The sequence below is a fragment of the Rattus norvegicus genome, chromosome 13, assembly GCF_036323735.1.
Source record: "Rattus norvegicus strain BN/NHsdMcwi chromosome 13, GRCr8, whole genome shotgun sequence".
Taxonomy (NCBI): Eukaryota; Metazoa; Chordata; class Mammalia; order Rodentia; family Muridae; genus Rattus; species Rattus norvegicus.
The window spans coordinates 96,162,395-96,189,947 of NC_086031.1; the positions used below are offsets into that span (position 1 = coordinate 96,162,395).

Here is a 27,553-nt window from a genome sequence, read left to right on the forward strand (position 1 = left end):
GCAACCATTCTATAAGCCATTAGTCAATCACATTTCAATTTTGCAGAGCACCAATGTAAAGAAATGTATCTGAATCAAGACCCAACACGTATAACTTGCTATAAAGCTGTATTTCGTAATTCACATAAGATGTAATACTCCAAACCCCAAGGCATTGTTCATGAAGATGAAATACATAATTTGCTTTAATATCAAAACATATTTCTGTGTAAAAAGCTTATTATGAAACAAGGATAAGCCGCTAGTTTTAACGTAGTAGGCATCTGCTTATACAGCAACCTACAGAAACAGGACTTACTGTTTAGTAAGTCCTGAGGAGTTACACAAAGAACTGCCCTCCTGTGAGGACACACCTTTCTTTGCTGAGGTGCTTACTTAATTCTAGTCATTTAAGATTCAAAACCCAGTGTACCGTGTATGGCTGGGTGCAGTAAATATTTTTGAGGGGTGGCTCACTGCATTTTATACTTATTATTTCTGCTTTCCAGAATTAAAATTATTAATAGTCTGCTTTTATTTTTCCCACCTGAGGTCAATTAGTGATTATTCTCCCTAAGATATATAGTATGTATTTCTGACATTCAAACAATCAGGTATAATCCTCTACTTAATGAAGAAATATGTATTTGTATATAAACATAAGCTATTGTATATAAACATATCTGGATTTATCAAACAATCTAAAATGTTAATAAACAATTGTCCAAACATGCAATTTAAAAAAAAAATTAACTCATGCTACCATGCAATCATCCACCACCACCACCACCACCACCACCACCACCACGACCACCACCATCACCATGAGAACTGACTCAAGGGGGGAACTTTTCATACTGAAGGAAAGAAGCAATCACCACTTTTTTCTTTCTTTTTTTAAAAAGGAACATTATCCTGGCACCAAGTGTGGGTAGCAGTAACGTGATAGAAGGTTTTGTTGTAAGGTACTGTTTTTCCTCTCTATATTCAAGCAGGTTTTCCTAATAAACCTTTTGTTCAGAATAATTAGCCTACCTCAAAGAAACAAATAAAAAGGCAGGATATTTATGGAAAATTAACTAGTCAGCAAAAATAAATCTGCCAAATATTTTGGTTGCCAGTGGCATTAAAGAAATCTTAGCAAATAAGAATTTGATCAGAGTCCGTTACAGAACTACTTCCTGACAGATCTCTACAGACTACTTAATTCATATTTTCAGTAAATGTGCATAAAAAAGGATGTGTGTTACCTGATGTGCATTAAAAACTATAACATTAATTTCTTTCTTTTCCTTTTTTGAACACATCTCTCTATGTAGCCCTGGATGCCTTAAGACTCTATGTAGATCAGGCTGGCCTCAAACCCACAGAGATCCTGGTTCTGACTCCAGAGCACTAAGATTAAAGGAAGGTACCACTGTGCCTGGCATACATTAATTAATATATGTCTAATAAAATACACGTAGGTCAGTGGTTTATGTGTTAAATCATTTACCTGAGACGAGGTCTCCCTATGTAGTCCAGGCTACCCTTACATCATAACCCTGCTTAGTACCCTGAGGGTACTAAGGGTTTTAACTTAAGGGTTTTCACTTGAACTGAGAATAAAACCTGAGTTTATTAGATGTTAAAATATATGTGTTTTTTTTCTTCCCCCACCCTTGGTTTTTCAATACAGAGTTTCTTGCTGTCCTGGAACTCATTCTGTAGACCAGGCTGGCCTCAAACTCAGAGATCCACCTGCCTCTGCCTCTGCCTCTGCCTCCTGAGTGCTGGGATTAAAGGCCTGCACTGCTATCACCTGGCTACACATTTTTTGTTTTGTTTTGTTTTTTGTTTTTAGCTTTAGGCGAGCATTACCTAGACATCTGCCGATAAAATAACGATACCACAATATTTAACTTCCTATCCTTTCAAATTAATTCTGCAAATAGCTGGAAAGCATGTGCAGTTTTTAAAAAAAGAAGTAGCCGACTGATATTGTGCACCAGCCCTTTAGAGGTGCGGAGCAAAGCTAATGATCGAACTTAAGCCGTCCGTCCGTGTGCTGAGAACAGGACCTACCACTGAGCCCCACGCCATACCTACATGTTTAATATCTCGAGGTTTGAGCTGATCTAGAAACAATGTGCTCAGGATGGCAGATACCAAACTGTTAAAGACACTCATTTACTCATCAAGGAAACAGATTGTACTCTAAACAGCTTCACCTGTGGGTACAATTCTAGCCTGTGATCTAGCAAAACCAGCCAGGACATTAAATTCCATTTTTTAAAAGCCTTGCCACACAATCATGATGAGAACAGCCTTAAAGGAAAAGGCTAGAGCTTCAACTAGATGATGTAAGATGATTTTACTGTTCATTTCACTTCTGAATCCAATATCAAACGACAGCAGGGTTCTATTTTAACTGTTAAACTACAGCTAAAACAGAATGAACCTCAATCCTCCTGTCTCCCTTGTGGTGATTACCAATCCAGGTAGAAAAAGCTCAGCCCTATCCTGGACATGTTATTGAAAAGTCTGAAATCACAAAGTCACAGCAGGATGATACCTGTGTAATGAATCATAGGACCTGTTGTCAAAAACAATCTGATTTTTCCTTGGAGAATCCCGTCTATGAAGGGGAAAAACCATTTAAAGGGTATACAGTAGAACTTGAAAAATAATTCCCATAATGCTACTGATTTACAGTTATATAGCAAGCAAAACAAAAGTTGTTAATTATCCTTAAAATATCTATTTGCCAACTTTAATAGGGTATCTAAAACTAATTTACATGAGGACCCAATGGCTACTTCTGTAGGCTGCGGCTACCTACTTACCAGGGATCAAAGCGCAAAGACATTCCGATCTGATAAACACCAAAGCAACAGACTGACTATGCACAGTAAAGGACATTTTCTCCTCCGTGAATAAAAACTAGAGAATTGTACTGAAGACCACAGAGCTCCCCAACGTGACCTATCACTCATCTTATCACAATGTTCTTGCCCTACAGAACTCAAACATGAGTTCTTTCCTTCTTTCATGCAGCCCAGGCAGGTTCAAATCCAGTGTAGCTGAGGATGAGCCAGACCCTTCTCCTGTCTCCCCCCACCCTGCCCCTCAGCACTGGGGTTACGGGCTCATGACACCATGCCCAGTTCATGCAGAGCTGGACACTGCTCAGGGCTTTGTGCATGGTAGGTAAGCGTTCGACCAACTGAGCTGCATCTCCAAAGTACCTTTCCTGTCCCATGTGCTGTGTGTGGATGTGTGCACATGTACGTGGAGGCCAGAGGCTGAAGACTGCTCTGCACTTTTCTGAGACACAGTCTTTTGACTACCTAGTCAGAAAGCCTAGCATTTCTAACTTGACTGTGATTGGAAATGTTGGTTTTAAGTAATTTTGGGTATGTTATTATTTCTTGATTGATTTAATTTTTTTGAAACAGGACCTCACTAAGCAGTCTAGGTTGGCCTCGAACTCGTAGAGATCTACTTGCCTCCACTTGGTGAGTACTAGGAGTAAAGAGTGAGCCCTGTTACAGCTAGACTAAAGTACATGCAAATGTATGTTTTACCTGCGTGGGTCTATGTAGACAGCATCTGATGCTCTAGGAACTGGAGTTAACACAATGGTCGTTAGCTGCCAAATGGGTGCTAGGAATTGAACCTGGGTCTGCCAGAACAATAAGCCATTTCTCCAGTCCATACTTAGAGGATTTGACTACGATACAGCAAATTTATTTTTGCTCTCTGGCATTCTCTATAATATCTAGCTGACTCTCAATATAAAGCATAAAGATTTCTTCTAAAATTCGATTTTTAAAACTATGTAGGGTCTATTAGGGTATTATTGTTCAGTACTATATCAGATTTTCATTATTGTTCAATATAAATTACTGTGGGGGCAGTGATTCTACTCTGGTTATGTTGGAGATGTCCTTGGTTCTTTGGGGAATTGTCAGTCAAAGTATTTAAGGTGAAACACCATTTACTCGCAAGTTTCTTCCAAACTAGTAAGACAGAAAACTACAGACGCAGAGTTATAAGACGTATAACTACTTGCTAAGTTTCCGTGACAGCTGTATTTTAATATTTGCTGCACTGTTTTTCCTTTTAGTTTGAATTTTAAAAAATAAATTAAAAAGGATGAAACTATCCTAAACTATCAATGGGTTTAACAAATGCATCCGTAGAATTTAACAGAAAGTCAGGAATGGCAGAAATACCCTGAGTTTGGTAGCTGCTCAATATCCATGTATAATAAGGTGCTCCTGGTTTCCTCTGCGCACCTTGTATTAATTCCTTTTTACACACGCACATAACATAAAACAGAGAAAGGAAGTCAGTACCTGGAGATGACAGGTGACTTACTGCCGTTCATTGTGTTTGTTCTTTCCCAAGGTTTTCTGGTTGGTTCTTCAAAAATAAGAAACAAGTGTGATTAAACATATCTGAGATCCTTCCAGAACCATTACAAAACAAGACATTAAACTACTATCACTCTATGTACACAGTGGTAATACAAATTAAAAAACCCAAAAACCTCTGAACAGTAAGGATTCTAAACTGAATTACAGAACTTAGAGCAGAAATGTGGGAGGTAGAGCTCTATGAACTTGAGACTATCCTGGTCTTCATAGTGAGTTTCAGGCAGCCAAAACTCCACAGTGAGACTAAAATAAAACGATCAAAACAAAGCTAGGTGGTGCACACCTTCATTCCCAGCACTCAGGAGGCAGAGGCAGGTGGATCTGAGTTCAAAACTAGCCTAGTCTACAAAGTGAGCTCTAGGACAGCCAAGGCCACACAAAAACAAAACCCCCAAAGAACAACACACACACACACACACAGGGGGAGGAGGGGAGAGGGAGAGGGAGAGGGACGGAGGGGGGGGGGGGGAGAGAGAGAGAGAGAGAGAGAGAGACTAGCAAAAAGAAATTAGTTCCCTTAAAAACCAGTATACTATAACATCTGAATGTTACCGTTCTATATTCCAAATGATAATGCTAACAAGCACGATGAAGAAATTAGTAGAGTTTATACTAGAATCTAATAAATTCAAATGTACTGAACTTTTTTTGTGCCAACAGTAAATTTAAAAAATAAAACCTGTGACAGGCTTCTGTTGCAGTCCGAACAGCTCTCTTGGTGAAACCAGTCCTAGCACTGAGGAAGCTGCTGTCTACTGATGGGCTAGCTAGGGTGCTTTGAACTGTCATTTTCTAACTTGGTTGACTCACTGATGCTATCTATCATTGACCTGACTGGATAACTTGAGAAAATCAAAACTGAATCCTGTCACAGAGGAATACCATTTGAATCACAGTGAAATCAAGTCTATCTATGGGTCACGACCTCACTGTATAGTTTTATATAACAAACTCTGTTTCATCTTCCAATGTCTCCCCTCATGTGGCTTCTACACAATCTCACTCAAGAGGAGGCTTTATAGTCTCTCCAAAATGTATGCAAAACTAAGTTTAAACTTCTCTGAAGCCCTGCTTTGGGCTCTAAATTGCTGTTGCCGGGCATCTAAGAGAAGAACCATAGAGTTGCCATTGATCTTCCCGTTCTTTATCAGGATTCCATTTTCCTTTATGTGTGGGAATAGCCAAGGCACTGTGTCAGCGAACGCTGGAATGGCAGGTTCCAGAGCTAGCAACATAAAAAACAGCAGGGACAAGATGGATGGAAGAAAAAACACTCAGCCTCATGGAAGCAGGGGGTTGGGTGTCTCTTCTCTGAGGAGCACAGTTATATTATAGGAACAGGGTGGAGGCTTGGTTACCTGTAAGCAGTCTGAAAACACCGGCTCAAGCAGGTTTCCCAAGTGCTTTCCCTCTCAGTCTTCCACAGTTCCACAGTACAAAGCCAACAAGGGCTATTTTAAAGTTCTCCCAAAGAGTTTCAGCTGACTCACATGTCAAGGAGAATGTTTGAAGATAAAGCCTACATCTACTACTGATCACTTCCTAACAGTCTCCTAACATTCGTTTCAAACTCATTTTCCCAAGAATCCTCAAAAATAAGTTCTAGACAGGTAAGTCAACTTGTTATTCCTTAGTTTCTTCTTACTCCGCTATGACACCACACCTCTGCTCATGACATTGCTCACTTTCTAGCTTCAGCCAGGCCATGTTCTCCAAAGACAGCCCAGACCGACAGGTCACCCCCAGTTAACATCCCATGAGTTGTTGTGCTTAAGAATTTTTAATCTTAAAAACTTAAAAAAACTCACCGTTTGGCTCATTAAATGCTTTACACAACGTCAATTTGAAGAATTGAATGAAATAAATGAAAAAGAACCTTTTTGAATGAGGTCCTGATTTTATATGCAGATTACAAACCACTGAATTTTTTTTATTAAGATAATGTACCAAGCCTTATTTTAGAGCAAAACCAAGGTGGACTTGGAAAACAGGTCTTAATGACAAGAATAAATCTATCAACAGCTAACTTCAAAAGAAAAATATTTGAGTGGGGAAAATGACCTGAGAGGAAAACCTACTACTGTCATTTTCCTAAGCTAACATAATTTCTAACTTTATTAAATACTTATCTTTATATCCTCAGATAAATATAGTTTTCACCTTTTTTTTTTTTTTTTGGGCAACAGATGGAGACTATTGTAAGATCCACAACTATGCAGCCTAAATGACTGACAGTGTGCCAACTCCAATTAGTATATCTAAACTCTTACATCTCAAGTTCAGGAACATCACAGATGGGAGGGTGGGAAGCTTCTAAGAGCCAAAGGACCAGGCCTAATGCTAGACAGTGTAGAAGAATCTTTTTTTTTTTTTTTTTTTTTTTTTTTTGGAGCTGAGGACTGAACCCAGGGCCTTGAGCTTGCTAGGCAAGAGCTCTACCACTGAGCTAAATCCTCAACCCCCAAGTGTAGAAGAATCTTAATCCAGGAACATGACTTCTCTGGTAAGGGATCACATCCAAAGAATCTGTAGGTCTGTGTGATCTGGCTGGAATGATACACCTTTAATCCATCTGGCTGGAATATAGACACACCCTTAGTACCCACCTTTAATCCCAAACAATAAAAGTAAAGTTAGTTTGAAGAAGGAAGTAGCTATGTCTGAAAGTGGTGTCTAACGAGGCAGACAAAGGGATGAATCAGAGAAAGATTTGACAAAAGAGTCAGAGATAAGATTCACCCAACCCTCAGAAGAACAGCAGAGGAGAGAAAGGAGACTTAGGAGAGCAGCACACATAGGTAGATTAGATTGGATTGGATTGGATGGATGTATGTATGGATGTATGTATGGATGGATGGATGGACGGACGGACGGACGGACGGACGGACGGACAGACAGACAGACAGACAGACAAGGGGTCAGTTTTATCAGGACAGTTTTGTAGAGAGAGGTTGTAGGTGCAGACAGAATGAGCCAGAGAACGAGAAGGAGCCAGAAAAGAACAAATTGCCAGAGTTAGTTTGAGGCCAAGCAGAGCGATTCAAGTGAGAAGCCAAAAGCAGCCAGCCTGAATCAGTCAGCTTGGACACAAGTTTTGAGTCAGACCAGCTGAGTTGAACCAGCCAGCCAGAGTTCAGAAAGAACACGGAAGGAGAGCTTCCTCAGTAGTAAGCCTCAGTAGTAAGCCTCGGAGACAACAATTACATCTGGCAAATAAACATCACATTTACAAGATAGTGTCCCCTAGACATGACATGGAAGCTGTACCCAAGAAATCATCGTAACACAGTTGCATAGCGACACCAACTAATGTGCCAACACAGACACAGTGAATTCCATGTAGCCCAACCCTAGACAAAGAGCTACTAAGAGTCAATGGCTGCACAGAAAGTGAGGGTTAGTTTCTTCAGTTGAGAGGGGTTTGAAATACACTGTAAGCTACCTAACATGCTCATTTCGTCTTCTACTTTTAAGAACTGTTTAAAATAGTTCCCTGTAATGAATACTCTCAAGTCCATAACACAAAGAAAACACATACACATACACACATACATTATGCTATTTGCCTAGACAGCACTAACAAAAAAATGTTAGGTTTTAACAGATTTCAGTATTAGGAAGAAAAGCATTGTGATTTATGAGATCACAAAAGGCAGAAGAAAGGTTGGTGCTTTCAAATATATACAAAGCACTTTTAACATTTTAGTGAGCAGTCACTTGCACCAAACACAGGAAAGGGGACTTTTAGTTAGCAGAATTAGCACTTAATGGATTGTTTCCTCCTGAACTTACCAGGTGTACTTGTTGATGCTGCCTTAGAAGTTACAGGCTCTGCATCTTCCTAAATAAATAGAAAGAGTCACTCTAACAACACATTCACTAGAAAGCACGGCTCTCTGCAGCTAGGTTTCCGGGCTCCCTTCCACGTCCTCTCTGCCCCTCCCGTCCCACCATCTGTCTTGTCCTGCTTACACTCTGGCCCATCCCCTTCTTGGCTCCCCCTCAGGTTTCTCCCCACTGCCTTCCCAAGGAGCTTTCTCTGTAAGTTCTAAGTACCCGGACTAGTCACCCTCAGGAACCTGATGGGACAGGTTTGAATAATGCTCTAAGAGGAGGCCAGATGGCACAGAGAACCACTATAGCCTGTGTTCAATGGTAACATAGAGAACAGATAAAAGAAGTTTACCCAGCTGAAATGTGGAGCACACATGAAGGGTATACTCTTAAGGGGCATAGCTAATGAACTAAGAGTCCATAAGGGTAATGTACAAACTGTTGATTTAACACAGTTCTTTAATCTTACATAGCACAAAGAATTCATTCACTCACTTAAAGGTGAGTATAAGAACAAATTAACTTTACAGGTTTGAACTTCAAAACTTTCCCCACAACTCCCCATATTCAACTCAATTCACGAAGAATGAGATTACAATTTTTTTTTCTTTTTTTTTCAGAGCTGGGGACCGAACCCAGGGCCTAGCAAGTGCTCCACCACTGAGCTAAATCCCCAACCCCGAGATTACAACTTGATATATAATACTCAAACCATTTGTAATGGTTCTGTAGTTAGAAATGAAATGAGGAAACATAAGCGCAAACATTAAGTTCAGATTAAGTAATCCCCACGCGAGTTTCTGAAGGAGCTGGGCTTGAGCTCCACATCTTAAGGGAGAGATTTTTACATTCACTTACACTTCTGTCTTCTTTTTGTTCTGTTTCTATTGTTGATCCCTTCTCAGCAATTCTTCTCCTGGAAAGGCAAATTAATTAAAAAATTTTATATCACCTACCTACCTTTGGCTATCATCTATCTACTCTTGTTCTAAAAGAGAAGAGGGCAAAATTATCAAAATCTTTCTTGTTCTGGATATACCCATTACAATAAAATGTCTTACCTCCTGGCCAGCAGGGCACTCATTTCTTCCATTAAGCCACTGCCCCCTAGAGGAAGGGGTCCATTGCCACGACCAGAATCTGTTTTGGATGAGGCCAAGTTCACACTCACAGTATTTCCTCCACTTGGGAAAGAGCCATCCTCCACCTTAATGAGAACACACAACACATAATAATTTCCGATGTAGATAATAATGTTTACCAAAATATTCAACACAGAAGAACACATCCTCATTGATCCTAAAACAGTTCTATTTTTTACAATTGGAGAACCAATAGAGTGAATACATGGACTTAAAATATCAGGGAGAATTCTATCAAAGTTAAGATCGCCAATAATGGGATGGAACAATTTATCTCTCCATACGATACACTGAGAAAGATAAAGTCCTTGTCACTTTTTTTTATCCCAAACATATAATTTAAATCCAATATTCAGGGAAAAATATCATAAACCAAACTGAAAGTTAATTTTAAAAAACAACTGTGTTTGTAAAGGTGATAGAAACGGAGCAACTGTCACTGATTAAGGGACAATTCAGCTAAATTTAACAAATGCTCCTGAACTAGAAAAAAACTTGGTGCGAAAATCATTAGCTACTCCCTCCAAATTTACACTGAAGTGTAGTAAAGGACATATGCACAGAGAAAACATAGGCAAATGTCAGTCAAATGTTAACTAGTAAACCTCCAGCCAAAACTCCTCCCACTCCACCTTTTTTAAAATTTTAAATTGTTGGTTTTTAATCAGTCGAGTTAAAGCCAGTTCACACCAACATAATACTGTAATTCCACTATTTTAGACACTGAGACACAGTCAGACACACATTTAAAAGGTCAGTAACTTGGTAATTTACCCGAGACACTTTCCTAAGTTTTGCTCCCGCGATTGCAGCTGCAAGTCCAGTTAAAGGGCGATTGTCTTCTGACATGGATCCAGAGAAAATTCCAGATGCGGGGAGGGGAGGGGCAGGAGGTGGTGGAGGAGGGGGAGGAACTTGATTAGGAAGAGGGGGTGGTGGAGGCGGTGGAGGAGGAGGTCCAGCGGATGGCAGTGGAGGTGGTGGAGGGGGTCCAGGAGGAGGGGGAAGTGCTGAAGCATAGGCAGGGCCTGATGGTAGGGGGGGTGGTGGTGGAGGTGCAGGTGGTCCCAAGACATGGCCTGAGAGACAGAAGAGTAACACAGTCGTCAACAACAGAGCTAAGTCATTGTATTTTACATGGGCAGATCATAGAATGCTATCCTCAAGTAAGTGGCTCAGACACAGCATCCAAGAAAATAATTTACCATAATACTTAAGACATAATGCTAGTTTTTAACTAAAGATACTAGAATTGAAAGCCCAAGTGCACATACAACCATTTAATATTAAACTTTTTGTAATAAAACTAATCCCACCCACCAGGGATTTGAAGACAAATATTTGTACAAATTTAGTGTTACACACACACACACACACACACACACACACACACACACACACACGGAGGTGGTTAGCACTGCCTGAGGTAACAGACCTAAGATAAACTAAACCTTATGTGCTGAGAGAACACACTTGACCATGATGACAAAGGTGTCTGATTACAGACAGACAGGATGAAATCCTTAGAGAAGGGCCTCAGGTTTAAGTCTCTTAAAATGATTCTACATGTAGCCTGGGTTCAGAATTACCAAAGAAATAAACTGAACTAATATCAGGTAAAACCTCACACTAACTGAGAATTAAGAATTTAAATATAAAGTTATTTTAGCCCTCAAGGTTGGTATACAGAAAGTATTTAAATATATATCACAGAGTAAAAAACTTACTTAAAAATAAAAAAAAACCAAATTAATAAATATTTATTTAAGGCTTAACAGGGCTAATTTTTGTTCTTGTAAAGCTAGTGAGTTTGTACGCTGTTCCCCTGAGGCTTGACCAGGCAACAGCAGAGCAATGAAGGGCTAAAAGTGAGCTGTCCCATTCTGAAGACTGAGTTCTGCACACCAGGAGGAGGACATTTAGCCTTTTCAGTCTAGCGGTACCTCTTGTTCAGAAGTCAATCAGTGAGATATTACATTACACAATTACACATCCTAGAATTTTATTTACCCTTTCCAAAAATCCACCAAAAAACTCATTTTTAACAAAAGGTCTTATTAAATCTGGGTTATAACAATCATCACGGCCTGCATTTGTGAAAAACCTTCAAGGATCTTGGGTCTGTATACCAACACTTGCAACAGAATCCTCTGGGGGTCACACCAAGCCTGCCAACGCCCTGCCATCTTCTGCAAAGGGCCTGAGGCTACCCATCCTGAAGGTCTAATACAGAGAGCTCAATACAGGATAGGCCAAAATGAGAAAGTCTCTTAGAGCTGAAGTGCTCTGGAGGAAACTCAGGGGTGATGTCTCTATTAAACAGATCTCCATGTCTCTAGGAAAGCATCTCATATCTACCCCAGGGAAGATGAGACGGTCACGTTTTCTAGTGAAGTTTAAAAAATAAATGTATTAGTTAGTATTGGGGCCCCTAAATATTAGCAAGCACCTTCTATAACACAATACGACATCTCCCATACTATATCCTTCTATACAATTAAGGCCCAGGATTTAAAAAAAATCATTCATTTTAATTTTCTACATTTAAAAAACCACACAGTACTTTGCATAGAGATGCTCAACTACTAAACCACTGGACCCACTCTTCTAGGCAGAAAGGTTGTTGCTGTGCACTACACTGAGGGACCAGTGGTCAGCAGCAGTGGTGAAGCCTTACCCTGTGGGGCTGGCGTCTCGGCCGGCTGAGAGGCTGCCTGCAAGCCTGGCTCGGAAGCAGAGGAGTCTCCCAGCTCAGGATTTAGAGGGGTCTCCACAGAGGCAGGGGCAGCTGCAGAGGGAGAAGGGAGAACACTGGGCTTGGATGAGGGAGTTGAGGCAAGAGGGGTGCCTGGAGGAGGAGAAGCCTGTGATCCACAGTGTGAGAGTGAGGCGAGGGGAGGCAGCGGCGGCGGTGGCGGTGGTGGTGGTGGTGGCGGCGGTGGCGGTGGCGGCGGAGGTGGCGCTGCTGGCCCTGAGGTAGGCGGTGGAGACACTGGGTATGTTACAGAGTCTAGCGACCCATTGGGTGCTGTTGGTGACGGAGGCATTTGGGGCACAGGAGAGGAGACACAAACGGGAAGGACAGGCCGTGGGCCAGTAGCTTTGCCAGGGGGGCTGCTAATCATTATTGGAGGAGATGGAGGGAGGGGCGAGAAATTGGAAGTAGGCCAGGCACAGGACTTCGCAGCTGGAGGCTGAGAAGAGGGTGTGTTCACAGGAGAAGAAGGTCGAGAGTTTCTGTTCAGAGGACGAGGAACTGTGGCGTAATGGGGAAGAACAGGGTGGAAGGCTGAACCTAGAGATGTTGCAAAACGTGTCGCTGAGTGTCGCAGTGGTGGTGTAGGGGGTGTGGAAGTAGGTGGCAAAGCAGTCACTACAGCATAATCAGGAGCGGCGTCTGACACCGGAGCTGAGATGACTTTAGCGTATGATGGAGGAGGTGCTGAAGGAGGCTGGCAACTGGAATACTCAGGAAGTGGAGCGCTATACAGGGAGCTGTCTGAAGATGGAGCTGGACATAGGCGGAAAGCAGCCGCAAAAGACAGGATAAAAAAGGAGAGAGAAAAAGGGAGCTAGTGAAGCCACAAAACCAGCAATCAGACACAACGTATAAACGTGGATTACAGTTAGAACTAGGCAGATAACTGTCTCCACTGGAGAAAACGTAACTTGTAAGCACATTTTGAAACCCGAAAGAGGATGAAGTAAGTTTTTCTAAATATGCGGATTAATAATTTATCCTCTATAAGAAAAGGATAGTAACAGTCTTAACTTTATGACTTATCCCACTAAAAACGGCATCAAAACGATTAAACAGCAGAATAAGCGGAGTTGTTTCAAACCTTGCAAATGTTTACTACAACAGGAAAGGAACACCCAACCCAGGGCTTATTTGTGGACATTTCTATCTTCCTAGCCCTAACTCCAGACAGTTATGCAGTTAAAAACAATGAACTAACCAACTAAGCAATACGGAACCCACACTGGCTTCCGATGTATGGCTCACAAATAAAATCCTTTGATAAACACTAACCCCCTTAGAGGTTTACTCTATCATAACCCTCTATGACACTACAAATCCCATCAGACTGTGACTTTCACAACGCCAGAAAATGTTCAGATACCCAGTTATTTTTGAGAGAATATTTTCATCTATTTTAATGTTTCCTCTAGAAATCTAACTATAACCAAGCTAACTCCTTGCTGTACGTAGCATAATATATACAGTAGGTGATAATTTTAAGTAACTGCACAAGGGAAATATCTTCCAAGATCATTATAAAAAAATCTTTGCATAAAAACACATTCACTCTTTATAGCTGAATTTTAGGGCGGTGAGAAAAATTAAACCGACAGACTAAAACTTCCCAAGAGCTTTCTTTTAGTTTCTAAGCAATAAAAGAAACACGGAAGCAATAATTGTTGAGCACTTATCCTAACTGGAAACTGTACCGCTTGTTCCCAAGCGCTGCACATGTGAAATATCACCCTTGACAACTGCGCAGGGCCCTGCCCTGCTCGGAGGTAGGAGGCGCACGCGCATCCGCAGACTCCTTACCAGCATTGGACATTCTGCGCTCTCTCTCCCACTCCACTTGCTCTCGCTCCAGCTGTTCCAGGCGCTCGCGCTCTCGCTCTCGGTCTTGCCTCTCTCTCTCCAGCCGCTCCAGGCGCTCCCTTTCCAGGCGCTCCACGTGCTCCCTCTCCTGCCTCTGCCGCTCCAGCTGCTCCTGTTCCAGGCGCTCCCTCTCTAGCCTCTCTCGTTCTAGTCGTTCTCTCTCCAACCTTTCCCTCTCCATTCGCTCCCTCTCCAGCTCCTTCTGTCGCTGCTGCTCTTGCAGTTGCCTGAAATTACACATTGGACGAATGAAAATATGCGTGTATGGCTCTACGGCACTTAAGTAAGTGGATGTTCACTTCGCGTCCGACTCAGATGCAGAACCCATTGTCACTACTTCCCCACGAAGGAAGGCTTCCTTACAGCCGTATAAAATCTATATATACAGAAGTAAAAAAATGTGTATCTTATCCCAAGGGGCTAATAAGCTCTTAACATGGGCTCAATCAACACAATTTGTGAAAATAGAGTTACAAATAAGCCTGCCACTTTAATGACCACCTCATTATGTTAATCAGATGATGAAATAATCATAAAATGACATAATCTCCTCTTCTTAAAAAACGAAACATTTTGGGTTGGGAATTTAGCTCAGTGGTAGAGCGCTTGTCTGGTAAGCGCAAGGCCCTGGGTTCGGTCCCCAGCTCCGAAAAAAAGAAAAAAAGGAAAAAACAAAAAAAGAAAAGAAACATTTTAAGCTGCATAAGTTATTTCAGAAAACACAATGATCATAGCTACAGCTAAATAAACATTTGCTGAATTGAAAATAAACCCAGTTAAGTGAGAAATAAACAATAAATCACTAAGACTTTGTATAGGTAACTATAGTTACTTGGTACAATGTACCTACACATACACATAAACTTTAAAATTCAAATAAATCAGTACCATTTCACTTCAACTCTGAAATCTGCTTTTTCTGATATAGTCAGTGGGAAAATTACCTTAAACCTTTAATTCCCGCAAACAGGTCAACACCAGTGCTTAGCTCTTGAGTTTAAGCACTCTCCAGTGTAGGATATAGTTTACCCTACATTATTACTACATGAAAGAAAAAGTCTGCTTCCTTTTTTTTCCCAGAATTAACAAAAAAACAAACAAAAACAAACAAACAAAAAAAAAAAACCAACACACAAAAAACAAAAACCCAAAAAAACAGTAAAATATTGGAAAAAGAACTTTCCCCCATCTAAGTTGGCTATAAAACAAGGGAAAAGCCTGTCCTTCAAGTCAATTGTCTCCTTATCTCACTCACAATACAGCCTTTCTCCACACAATGTCCCAGGTGCAGTCGCTGGCTCTCAGGAGGGAACCTACTGCAGAACTTCTGCTGAGTAGTTAAGAAACTGACTAAAGAAATCAGACTTTCAGGGTACATTTACTATATGATATTTGATAATTCACAAGCTACCACAATTGAGGGATAGCTATCAGAATGGTAATGCTGGAAAGACATCAGATTCAGTAAGAAATTTTACATTAAAAAAAAAAAGACAGAGACCTCCCCCACCCCCAATAATATACATTTAGTGCAGAAACTCAACTGAGGTTGAAATGTCAAGTCTGTAAGTGCCAGGGCTATGGCTCAGTGGTGAATACGGGCTGCCTGATGTGACGGTAGTGCCTGGTCTTATTGTAGCTACTTATGCTGTTTGAGGTCCTTCTGACGGGAATTGGGGAGTAACTCTTGGGGAGATGGGAGGTGGGAAATTACTTAGTATAAATAATTTAAAATGAGCTGGGCAGTGGTGGCGCACACTTTTGGTCACAGTATTTGGGAGACAAAGGCAGGCATATGTCTGAGTTTGAGGCCAACTTGGTCTACAGAGTGAGTTTGAGGACAACCAAGGTTACACAGAGAAACCCGACTAGAAAAACAATACAACCCCCCCCCAAAAAAAAACCCAAAAAATAAAAAACAAAAAACCAAAAGACCCCAAACAAACAAACAAAAACAAAACAAACCCAAATAGCCCAAAAGAGTACTGGCTGCTCTACAGAGGACCTGGCTTTGACTGATTCCCAGCACCTCCAGTGGTTCACAATAATCTGTAACTCCAGCTTTGGACGATCTAACACCCTCTTCTGGCCTTCAGGCAAAACACCTAACATAGATGAAAAAGAAAAGGGCCCACTACTAATTTGGCGGGGGGGGGGGGGGGGGTGTGTGTTTAAGTTTTAGGATATTTACACTTTGTTCTCTGTCTCTCTTCATTCAAATCAAAACAATATATGGAATACATATAGATTACAACACAACAAACATTAGCTTTCTGTCCTAACGTTTCCCTACCCGTTTCCTATCTTAGCTGACTCCTGTGTCTTAACTTTGCATAGCCACTGTCTAATGGCAGAAGCCTAGCCATGCTCACCACACACACACTAACACAGCCATAGGAGAACCAAGAGTCAGGGTTACACTAAAATTACGTAACCCCTGTCTCCGGCTGAGCTACATGGTGTTCTGACTGAGTTTCACTCCATTCTAACTGCTGAGCATTGTGAAAAAGCAATGCTGTTGACATCTGTCTCTCAAAGCGACATAATGCCCTGACACAAGAGGAAGGAACTTTTGGTAGTCATTGTAGCTAAGATAGGTATGGATGAGGCTGGGAGCAGTATTGAAGTAATGACATTTATAACTGGAATGTACTGACTTTAGAAGACTCTTCTGCATGCAAAATAATCTTAAAGGCTCCCAATCAATAAAAGATAGAATGTGTATGAGGAAAAAAAGCACAATGCCAAAGACTATTTCCAGGTTTGCTGATAGATAATTCAAGTATGCAGTGATACACTTAAGAGACTGATGTCTGAGTAAAGTAATGAACGCTTTTAGCCTGCTCATTGAAAAGATGTCTATGTATATGTCACTGAAAACACTATCAAGCAGAAATTTTCTGACTTACAAATTTGTGGTGGCATGAATAATTCCTACTTAAATTGAAAGGCTTACAAATCTGACTATAACCCTTCCTCCAAGAAGTTGTTTACGTCTGGTTGCTATCTGCCCATTATCTCCAGATTTTACTAAAGCACATGTGTCTGAATCCTGAGTTGTGGAAAAAATTCCAATAGTCTTGTTTACTTTATAAACTATACATTTTCAGTAATTTGAATGCTTTTCAGAGAAAACAATTACATACCTTTTCCAGTCACAAACATAAGTGAATACTATTATGGCCATTAAAGTATTTTAAATATATTAAGTAAAAACAGAAGAGATAGAGTTCTCTTCTATCATTGAAGTATTTTTCTCCAAAACATCAGTTCCCAAATGGAAACAGATGAGAAAAAAGAAAAAAACCAAAACCACAGCAACAAAAAACTGGCTCACAACATATTCAATACACACACACACAGTTAGTTTATGTTTTTATGAAGACAGTCTGGTGAAACATGTACAATATAAACAGAATGTCAGGACACATTTTATTCACCTTTACCTAGGACAGTTTGGGGGTAAATATAGATTTCAATTTCATAAAATGAAGTGGGAGAACAAACAAAAACATTCTGGTTGCTAATACTGAGTAATGCCAGAAAGTAAAAATGTGTATTTTTTAAAATTAACTTTTTTTCTGAGACAGGGTCTCACTATAAAGCCCCAGCTGGCTTTGAACTCACACAGACTCTCTAGTTTCTGTCTCCCAAGCTCTGGGGTAAAAGGTGTGCACCACTACAGCTGGTGTAGACATATCCTTTTTATTACACTATGTGGGCATTTCTTCGCTCTACTAGTTTAAAAAAAAAGATAGTTGAATTTTAAAATCACAAAGCACCTAAGACAAGAGCCAATACTTACACCAGAACTCGATCAACCCTTGGTCCATGCTGCCTCTGGAGGGTAATGGGAGTGCTGTACACTTTCATGACTCCAGGTCCTCAGTTCTGGGCTGGGGTTCTTATGCCCCCTTTATAACTTGCAGGTAGTGGTGATGATGTGAAAGCTATTTATAGATGTTAACTAAACTACCTTCTATGTTGAGATGAATGCAGGACTGACTCATGTTTCTTAGAATATATTTTCCCATCACAGCCAAAGAAGTCAAACATTAATAATACAAGTAGGAACCAGAAAGATTTGATGAAGGACACACACGTGTAGAAAATTGTATTATGGTATAAGAAAAGTATTAGATCAACAAAGTTTAATATTTAAAATGCCAAACAACTTTATACAGACTAAAATAAAACCGTGTAAGAGCCATGCCTAGTTTAAAAGTAGCATAAAGCATCTTACCAACGCTCACTACTCCTGACCTCTTCCTACAGAAGCAACCAAGTTTTAACATTCTTGTATTTATCTCGTGGTTTACAAGTATCTATTCCTGACTTGTCATACTTAGATGTTACTCTTTTCCTACTTGTCAAATGACTTAATTACCATGATCTGGGGGTTGGCAATGGGAACTGAACCTAGGGCCTCTGTGAGCTCTATCCCTGGCTCTCTATACTCCAGCCCTGACGTCTCCTACTCTACTTCCCAGTTTTTCCTTCTCCTTCCTCCAGCAATACTGACCCAACGCTTCATTACTTCCCATCTGTCAGCTATTTTCCAGGGAAATCCTTAGCCCCATGCTAAGCACTAATACCTTCTTCCCTCCTTACCTCCATGTCTGCAGTATGTATGTACCCATATGTATGTACCCACAAAAGAACTGCACACAGCCCCCTCACTCACCCCTCCTGCTTCCTTCACGCAAACCCACCATGGGCTTCCTGACCCAGGCAAACAGGCTGCTCCCAAGCTACGCACAACCTTCTCTTTCAGGCTCAGTTCCACTTTTCTTGGATCCCAACAATTATGTTATACAGTTCTTGATTTCTTCCCTCATTTTAACAGAGTGCAACATTTTTTTTTAAATATAAGATTTATTCATTTATTATATATAAGTACACTGTAGCTGTCTTCAGATACACCAGAAGAGGGCATCGGATCTCTTCACAGATGGCTGTGAACCACCATGTGGTTGCTGGGATTTGAACTCAGGACCTCAGGAAGAGCAGTCGGTGCTCTTAACCACTGAGCCACCTCTCCAGCCCCTATGTTCTTTTTTTAAATTTAATTTTATTTACATTGGTTTTCTGCCTCCACGTAGGCACGTTAAGCAGAGGGTGATCTATCCCCTGGAACTTGAATCACAGGCTGTTATGAGCTGCTATGTGGATGCTGGGATTTGAACCTGGGTCCTTTGGAAGAGCAGCCAGTGTTCTTAACCACTGAGCCATTTCTCCAGGCCCTAATTATGGCTTTTCTCTTCTTTTAATGAGGGTGTCAAATTCTGGGGTTACCAACAGTTTTGAGTTGCCATGTGGGTGCTGGGATTCGAACCTGGCTCCTCTAGAAGAATAGTCAGTACTCTTAACTGCTGAGCCATCTCTCCAGCCCCCTATTTATAGTTTTTCAAGACAGGGTAACTCTGTAGCCCTGGCTGTCCTAGAATTCATTCTGTAGACCAGGCTGGCCTTGAACTCAAGAGATCTGTCTGCCTCTGCCTCTGCCTCTGCCTCCCAAGTGCTGAGATTAAAGGCTTGAGCGATCGTTGTCCAGGGCAAACTCTTTCTAAAAAAGAACTATTTATTTTTACTTTATGTGTATGGATGGGTGTTTTGCCTGCATGTATGTCTGTGCATTGTATGTGTATAGTGCCTGCAGGGAGCATAAAAGAGTACTGAACCCCAAGAACTGAAGTTACACACAGCTTTCAGATGCTGTGTGGTATGTGGGTGCTAGAAGGGCAACCACTGCTCTTAACCACTAAGTCATCTCTCCAACCCCACGTAAACTGTCTTAATGATTTCATAGTCATACTGAAATGGTAAGTGATATATAGGTTTGTGTGTGTGTGGTTGTATGTATTCTGAGAAAATCCAGCCCTAAATAAGGTATTATGCACTTGATTTTGGCCAAAGGGCAGAGAAAGGATGAAGCTGTTATAATTTCAAGTCTACCTCTTGATTGTACTCAATGAAATGAATGAGATAATGCTGCAAATTTGTTCAACCAACATTAGCCATAAACAGATTCTCTCAAATTCTACTAAAACCTGTAACCCCTTGAGATCAGACAAGCCTTAAAAATTTATTTAGCTAACAGTTTGACTTTCTAGTTAAACTGGTCATGTGAAAGCCACTCTGGTCACAGATGTTAAGTATAAAAATAAGGCTTAATGGGGCTGGGAGATGGCTCAGTTGATGAGTGCTTGCTGTGCAAGCAAGTAGGGCTTAAATTCAATCCTCAGCACACATGAAAAAAAAAAAAAATCTAGGAACGGCAGGTGCCCACAACCCCAGTGACAGGGCTGAGGATCCCTGGAGCTCGCCAGTCATCGGTCTAGCAGAATCAGTAAGCCCCAGATTCATTGAATGACTGCTTTAAAAAATAGCGTGGGAAGCAAATGCAGACAGCTGATGCTGGCCTCTAACGTACACACAGGTGCACGTGGGACACGCACTCACATTGAAAAAAAAGGCTTACACTAGGGAACAGATCCTAAGTCTTTGTAATACAGTTTTAGATGTATCACAAGTACGCTTTTTACAAAAAAAGCAGATAGAATGAAACTCACAATTTCAAAGAACTAAAGGACATAATGTGTTGTTAGGTCCTTTAGGTGTGCTGCAAAACAAGAAAGTGTAAACGTATGGAGTTACCTTCTCTGGATTTCCATCTCTTCTTGGGATGGGCCATTTTGAACTTGAGCAGGTAGCTGTGAATTCTGTCTAGGCAATGTTGGCCCTATAAAGGGAGGAAACATTACAGATGAGTATTACCACTCTACCAAGCTGGGCTGAGGAAATTAAACCATGAGAACAACAAAAAACCATCACATATTAAAAGAATGCATCTTCTTTTCATCTAGCAAAGTAAAATACAAGCTTTTCATAACACACAGCAAATGAAAGGCTGCAGCATAAGCCATCGTCTCCAGAAGACTCACTTCAGACAGATGGGAACACCAACAATAAAGGGAAATAAACATTTACATATGAAGAGCTTGAGTAAAACAAGGGTTCAATGAGCGTCTGAATAGGCACCTGAGCTTGACATTTTCTAAGACAATGAGACATTTTGTTTGGGGTAATTATTTATGAGGTGGAGAAGAAAAAACTTAAATGAAAAATCAGAATTTAAAAACTCACCTAAATAGAACACTGGAAATGAAAAACAGGAGAGAGAGAGCATGAGAACCTCATTACTAGACTGAAGAATGCTAATGCATTTATCAAACTTGCCCACTTGAGCTGCCATTTTTGTTTAATGACATGGCATTTCCAGTACTGGTGAATCAAACATTTGCTAAACTTCCATATACTGTATTAACCTACTTAGCTGAATTTTTAATGTTATATAGGTAATCTTAACTTTTCATTTGAGGTAAGAAAGGCAGAGGGTTGGGGGAGACCCTATGTTTACACAAACACGGAACTCATAAGAAACCACTGACCATCCACTCCCAACATCCATATATAATGCAGACCCATCTTTAGCATCTTAGACTGTCGCTAAATTATGGGAAGTCTTATTGTCATCAGATATAAAAATTAAGTGAGATACAAGTTGCACCTGGGATAATATACAATGAGATGACCAATCTAAGGTTAAGCTAGAACAACCTTGAAATCTACAACAGTAAAAGCAAGAAAGTCAAATCGGTTTCCCTCCGCCCTCTGAGAAGTGTACCTGACTTCTCAGAGTTTCGCAGAGCACTACTATAAAAAGTGAGTAAATCAGTGCTGTGTTCTAGAACATGCTACTGTGCTGAGCGAAGACCATGAAAGCGGCCATTTCCACCCAGTGGAGCAGACCCACAGCGAGGCAAAGGTTCATCAGGATGTAACTGCACTGGCCCTTCCCAGTGTGGAAAAGCAGGAAAATGATCTGAACTTACCTACTAACCTTTTCATCTCTACATGATTTTAGGTTAGTCATTTAATTTGCCCTCTAATGACAAATTAGATGACATCTGCAGCAATGTATTTCATTAGAATATAAGCCTGATACTTTGAGAACCAAATAAAGAAAATAGAAAATCAACTCCATGTAATTAATAAGAAAAAAAAAAAACCACCCACGTTTTAAAAGCAAACAAACATATAAATGTTTACATAAATGAAAATATAGCTGTTGCCTAACACAATGTTTGGAAAATTAACACAATGATGTTTTGAAAAAAATTGGGGAGTATAATTTATATATCCATACCTGTATTTATTATATTTTAAACTATAAAATGAAAGCATTTGTAAAACCAACTTAAAGATCATTATGGCTTAGTTTAGAAAATAATGCCTGAGTGTTTAAATGAAAACCTCAATGGCACAAACAATGGGACAGCTGGATGTCAGTAATCTGTTGTGCTCACATCTAGAGAAGGCGTTGTACCTCAATGATCCTATTAATGAACTAAATCTATGTTTTTAGCTGAAATCTATATATTCAAGTTAAAAATATTAAAAATTTCAATTTAATATTATTGATCTTATTAAACAATTTTGTTTGTTTTTAATCTATCTCTGGGCCCAACGTGGTACTGTATGCCTGCAATCTCAGCATTTAACAGGCAACCGAGAGAATGAGGTCAGAGTTACCGTGGGTTACACATACTTAACACACTCTCAGCAGAACAAAACTACCAAAAGCCCCTAAGAATCCTGATGTGACTCATAAAACAAACTGAATGTGGAAATTCACCATAGTTTTTATTCCTACCACATAAAAAGAAAAACTTCAAGGGATCCTTTAAACCAAGGATTTTGGTCAGAATTAACTCTCACAGTTCTTTACTCATAGCTGTATGGTAGCAAGCCATTTGTCTATCTGGGCATTAACACCCCCCTTTGGCATTCTGTGGTATCTACATTTAATCTGCTTGTTTTGTTTTTCTTCTTCATCATCAATATTGCCAATTGTAAAAATCCTGCATACTGAAATATATATGTAATTAAGAACAATTATGAAATACTATAATTATTAGGTAAAAATTCTGGGTAAGTTATAAACTAGAGGCACACAATTACATTTTCCTTCTTGTCAAACATTTTGATGGGATATAAAATTGGTGGGTTGTATCAAAGGCATTACAAAACAACAGAAAGCAGAAACTAAGGCTAGGCAAGGTCATCAGTAGCTGTATTTTCTGGAATGTATACTATTTTTTTTTCAAATGGGTCATATTCCAAATTGAGTATCTGTCTTCCCATAAAATACAGAATAGGTATTTTCATAGCCATCCCAATGGGTAAAGGACAGTATGTTAACACGCATGGTTTATAGGTTATCAGTTATCTTTGTGAAGAAAGAATTAAGAAAAAAGGAAAAGGAGACACGACCAAGGTGCAGAAATGAGTGGCACCGCTCTAGTCCTCTGCCTGACGGATAACCAGGCCACGGCTGGTTCTAACCTGCCCAGGCTAGACATGCAAAGTTTGGGAATTACTGCTCCTAATGCTGTTGATAAGCATTCTATAAATGATGGAAATCTAATATGAACTTCTCTCCAGTAAGAATGGCATTTTAGCCTTGCCTTCAATACTGAGTTTGGGTTAAAGCACATTTCACTTACTCTCCTCATTTTAATTCTCATGAATCTAGGTAACAACTGGCCACAGACTTTTTAAAACCACAGAACTAAAAGACAAGTAGGTGCTATTATATACAATAGTTAAAACTTAAATTTAGCAATCAGACTGAAGATTGTTTATATACAAATAAAAGGTTGTTATAAAGGAAATCTGTGTTTTTAATCTGTTATTTTATGATTTAAAAATCCCTTTTATTAATATGGTCAAATTACCCTTTCCCCTTTAAAACTGGGTAAGCTATCATTCTACACATGGATTTCAACCTTAAAAGCACAAAGTCAAATATCAAGTACATTTTCAAAGTGAGCTGAAGAGCGGTCTAATCACACGAGTATCAATGTTTAATAATAGAGGCCCAGGAGAACTCCAGGACAAGACAAGACCAGAGATAAAGTTACTGACACTAAGCAATCTGCAGTGCTGACTTGGGAGTCTGGGGGAGAGGAGGAAAGACTTATAACAAGTCATGAAATAGGTGCTCACTGCTGTAAGTATCAGCTGGAGCAGATCAAAATGTAACTTGGGAAACCATGAAATATATTAAAATTTTCTTTTTTTTCCCCTTCTTATTATAACATGCTTCTCTAATCCAGTAAGCATATCAACTTAAGAACCAGAAACTGTATCAACAATATTGAGAGACCATACTAAAAATTCCAAGTTTACATGGAAAAAGTACACACACTAGCTGAACTATTAATTCAAAAATTTTTGTAGCATACCACTTTATAATTGTCTCTCACAAAATAGTCTAGTCAAGGTATGAGTCAAAAAGGCATATGTGAACTAAAAAAAAAAAAAATTAAAATAATTAAGAAAGACTTTATTTTGAAATTTGAATTTCCAAAATAGGAGGTTTCAGAATTAAATTGGAATAAGGAGAATTCAGACAGTATGTATTTACTTACTAATCTCTCTATATAAAAGAAAATTTCCCTGTGTAAAAATTTATATATATAAGAAATTTATATATATAAATGATTGATCAGCTCTAACATGGAGTGGCTATGTGATATGCCTAACTTATCCATGCAAATAATACATGCATATACACACATGTATATCTAGTGGAGTGACCGTGACAATCTAAAGGCACAGAAGCCTAGGCTACCAAATACAGCGTGCTGTCCTCTGAAATCCACGCACTGAGAGTGAGCTTCCGTCTGCCTCACGATATGCACATCTAGAACTAAGTCAGTAAAAGAGCGCCTTCCCAACAAGGCACATTTACATTACTCAAGTCATATGAAAAATGTATACCTTTTTCTTTTAAATTAGATCAGATGTCTGTTCCCAAAGAAAATCATAATTAAAAAAAAAAAAAAACTGGAAGAGGTGGGGACCAAACCCAGGGCCTTAAGTGCTCTACCACTGAGCTAAATCCCCAACCCCCAAAAAGAATATTTTCAGGTTCTATTTCTAGTTAAAGCCTCGCGAATGAGCCAACTGAGGAGCCAGGCCAACGTGACCTACGTGAACACAACTATCACAACACAGAGCAGAAGCTGCTTCAGATCTCAAACACCACAAGCCAGACTATGGCCTAGAGAAACAAAAGTTATGGATATGGGCAAGTACTATGTACCACAGCTTGAAAAAGTAATGTAAACATAATGTTGCTTACCACAGAAAATACATCGCAAATTAGTGCTGTCCTGGGTAGCAGTAACCTTGCTCTGGGCTGCAACAGACACCTTGGTGTTAGAAGCTTCGAAGGACAACAGAGCCATCTGAAGAACTTCACACGTACTAAAAGGTGCTTTGAAATGTTCAGAATGCACTTACACATGCGTCCTATCTAGACCCTCATTTGGGAAAATTTATAATTTTACAGCTTAAATATTTCCTGAGTTATACAATCGAAGAATGCAGTCTGCATTGTAAGACTGTATTTTTTTAAAACATTAGTGAGAACGAAGTACAGAAAGATAAGATACATGGCCAACAGAATTAATTTCATGAGGTCTACCCTCCCACTAAGGAGAACTATATTAGAAAAAAAGTTCAGGGGAAATACTTAAGATTCATTTAGTTAATTAAGATTGTTCATTTTATACCAGCTGGAAAACCCCCAAAAGCTATAAATAAAAAGCCATATATATATATATGTGTGTGTGTGTATATATATCCACTGATATGAGATAGTTCTGTACTTAACATAACAATGATCAGCAAGGTTTACAGCGACACATTTTACTATTTTCCCCTATATACGACAACATATTCGACAAAATGAATTAGTAAAAATTTTATGTGGCCAACGACAACCAGCCATTTAACCTACATGGTTTATATTAAAATTTAGTTTATCAATGAAATAAATTAAAAGTTTTTAAGAAGAAAAACTCAAAGAGAAAGTGGCAATTTCTGGAAAGAAAAATGCTTTATCCAAAATTAAGGTAATAGTTAAAACTGGGATTAAAAAAATTTCTTTTGCTTAGTATTAATAACATGCAAACGGTACACCAACAGTTTTTCAGAAAACCCTTTCAGCAAGGGGAAGATTTTCTTTTCTTATGGGTACTAAGAAAACAGTTCACGGCTCAAATACATGTTGGTTTAAGGAAGACCATATTAAAGCAAACAGGACAGTATTTTAGATTTACCTAAAAGTATATTCTTTAAGATAACTTCTACTAAGTAAAAAGTTTTAATAAAATCAGAACCAAACCAATTTATATTCAAAGGCTTACTTAACAAGATAGATCATGAATAACAAATTTTCACCATTTTTAGTAATTGACAACATAATCCAATTAAATCTTACTTTAAAGTATTGATACAGTAGGTATTTTAAACACCAGTGAAACAAATTGCTAAGGCCACCTTTGCTAAGTATTTTCACCCACCTCTCTATCCCCAAAGATGCATGCACAACACTTAGGGCAGTGATAAACTACAGGCACTCAAGGGCGAGCTCAACAAGCCGGTGAGATCATGCGAAAGGAGACAAACATCGCAGAACCACGACCACAGTTAGATTTTAAATTTAAACTCCTTCATAAAAATGTCTTACCAGTGTTTATACATGCTACTCCCACAAAACCTTTAATAGTGAACACACCTCGTTATCAGGTTTCACCCTTTAGTTCCCTTAATCCATATCAAACAGGAAAACATACAAGGACAGTTAAAAGAAAAAAAAAACTTACATGAAAAACCTGAGAAAGCACCTTGCTTCTGACAGCAAAAAAGCTGCCCCATCCCAGGAGAAATCATTTCAGCATAGTCACCTGACAACCGTCAGACTGCAGGCACTGTTACCACTGCAAGGAGACTAACCCTTTCCAACCAAGAACTCAGGATCTTTCTCACAACTGAACCACTAAGCAATGTCCTGCATTGGTCAACCTTAAGCATCTTCTTTCCGCTGATTTTTATTTCTGTTACCAAGCTAAACACTGATTTACTTTTTGATAGGGTGGCCTGAATTATACTGCAGTTTGCATCCCCCCCCCCCAAGATGGTAAATTATTCATTCCGTTGTATGAATAGGGCCAGCTTCCTGCTTACTGTTGATGCTGTTAACTCTTTCTTTACTCAACTTGAGAAGACTGATTATATGAGTAAGTTCAGTATTAATTAGTAATACTAGCATTGTTTAATACTAGCACTTCTCTCTAAAAACCACTACTTTTTACAAAAGCTATACTACAGAGGCTGAGTTAGGGCTAAGGGAACCGAGAGTGTAAATCTAACATCTTTATTACGTCTCTAGAAGGAATCGAACATTCTTGATAACTACTTTGACCTCTGATCTAGTTGCGGATGTTTGTCTCTTGCTGTAAAACTGTCACCCTCAAGGTTTTCCCCACTGCTGTTACTCTTTACCACTTGGCTAAAAAAAAAAGGAAGTGAAGTCTGTTTAAGTGAGGTTATCAGTGGAAAATGACAGACTTTTTAGCTTTGATCCATGTCACTTCATTTTATTATTATATATAATTACTATAACAGACTTCTAGAGCATTTGT

General features: G+C 39.5%; 1 protein-coding gene across 18 annotated transcripts in view; it reads right to left on the reverse strand.

Annotated features, from left to right (window-relative positions):
* The window catches only part of Enah (ENAH, actin regulator), a 120,405-nt gene that overhangs the window by 12,958 nt on the left and 79,894 nt on the right, over nucleotides 1-27,553 (reverse strand). For 2 of the 18 annotated variants that reach the window (XM_063272497.1, XM_063272496.1), the window contains exons 4-12: nucleotides 20,652-20,736; nucleotides 13,935-14,221; nucleotides 12,054-12,164; nucleotides 10,151-10,455; nucleotides 9,296-9,441; nucleotides 9,093-9,150; nucleotides 8,193-8,241; nucleotides 4,320-4,386; nucleotides 2,534-2,596 (exon numbers count right to left, since the gene is read on the reverse strand). In XM_063272497.1, the coding sequence (XP_063128567.1) occupies nucleotides 2,534-2,596; nucleotides 4,320-4,386; nucleotides 8,193-8,241; nucleotides 9,093-9,150; nucleotides 9,296-9,441; nucleotides 10,151-10,455; nucleotides 12,054-12,164; nucleotides 13,935-14,221; nucleotides 20,652-20,736 (1,171 nt within the window). Of the gene's footprint in view, nucleotides 1-2,533; nucleotides 2,597-4,319; nucleotides 4,387-8,192; nucleotides 8,242-9,092; nucleotides 9,151-9,295; nucleotides 9,442-10,150; nucleotides 10,456-12,053; nucleotides 12,888-13,934; nucleotides 14,222-17,799; nucleotides 20,549-20,651; nucleotides 20,737-25,206; nucleotides 25,264-27,553 lie in introns of those variants that run through there. The other 16 variants (XM_063272494.1, XM_063272493.1, NM_001415736.1 and 13 more) reach the window with 11 other exon arrangements.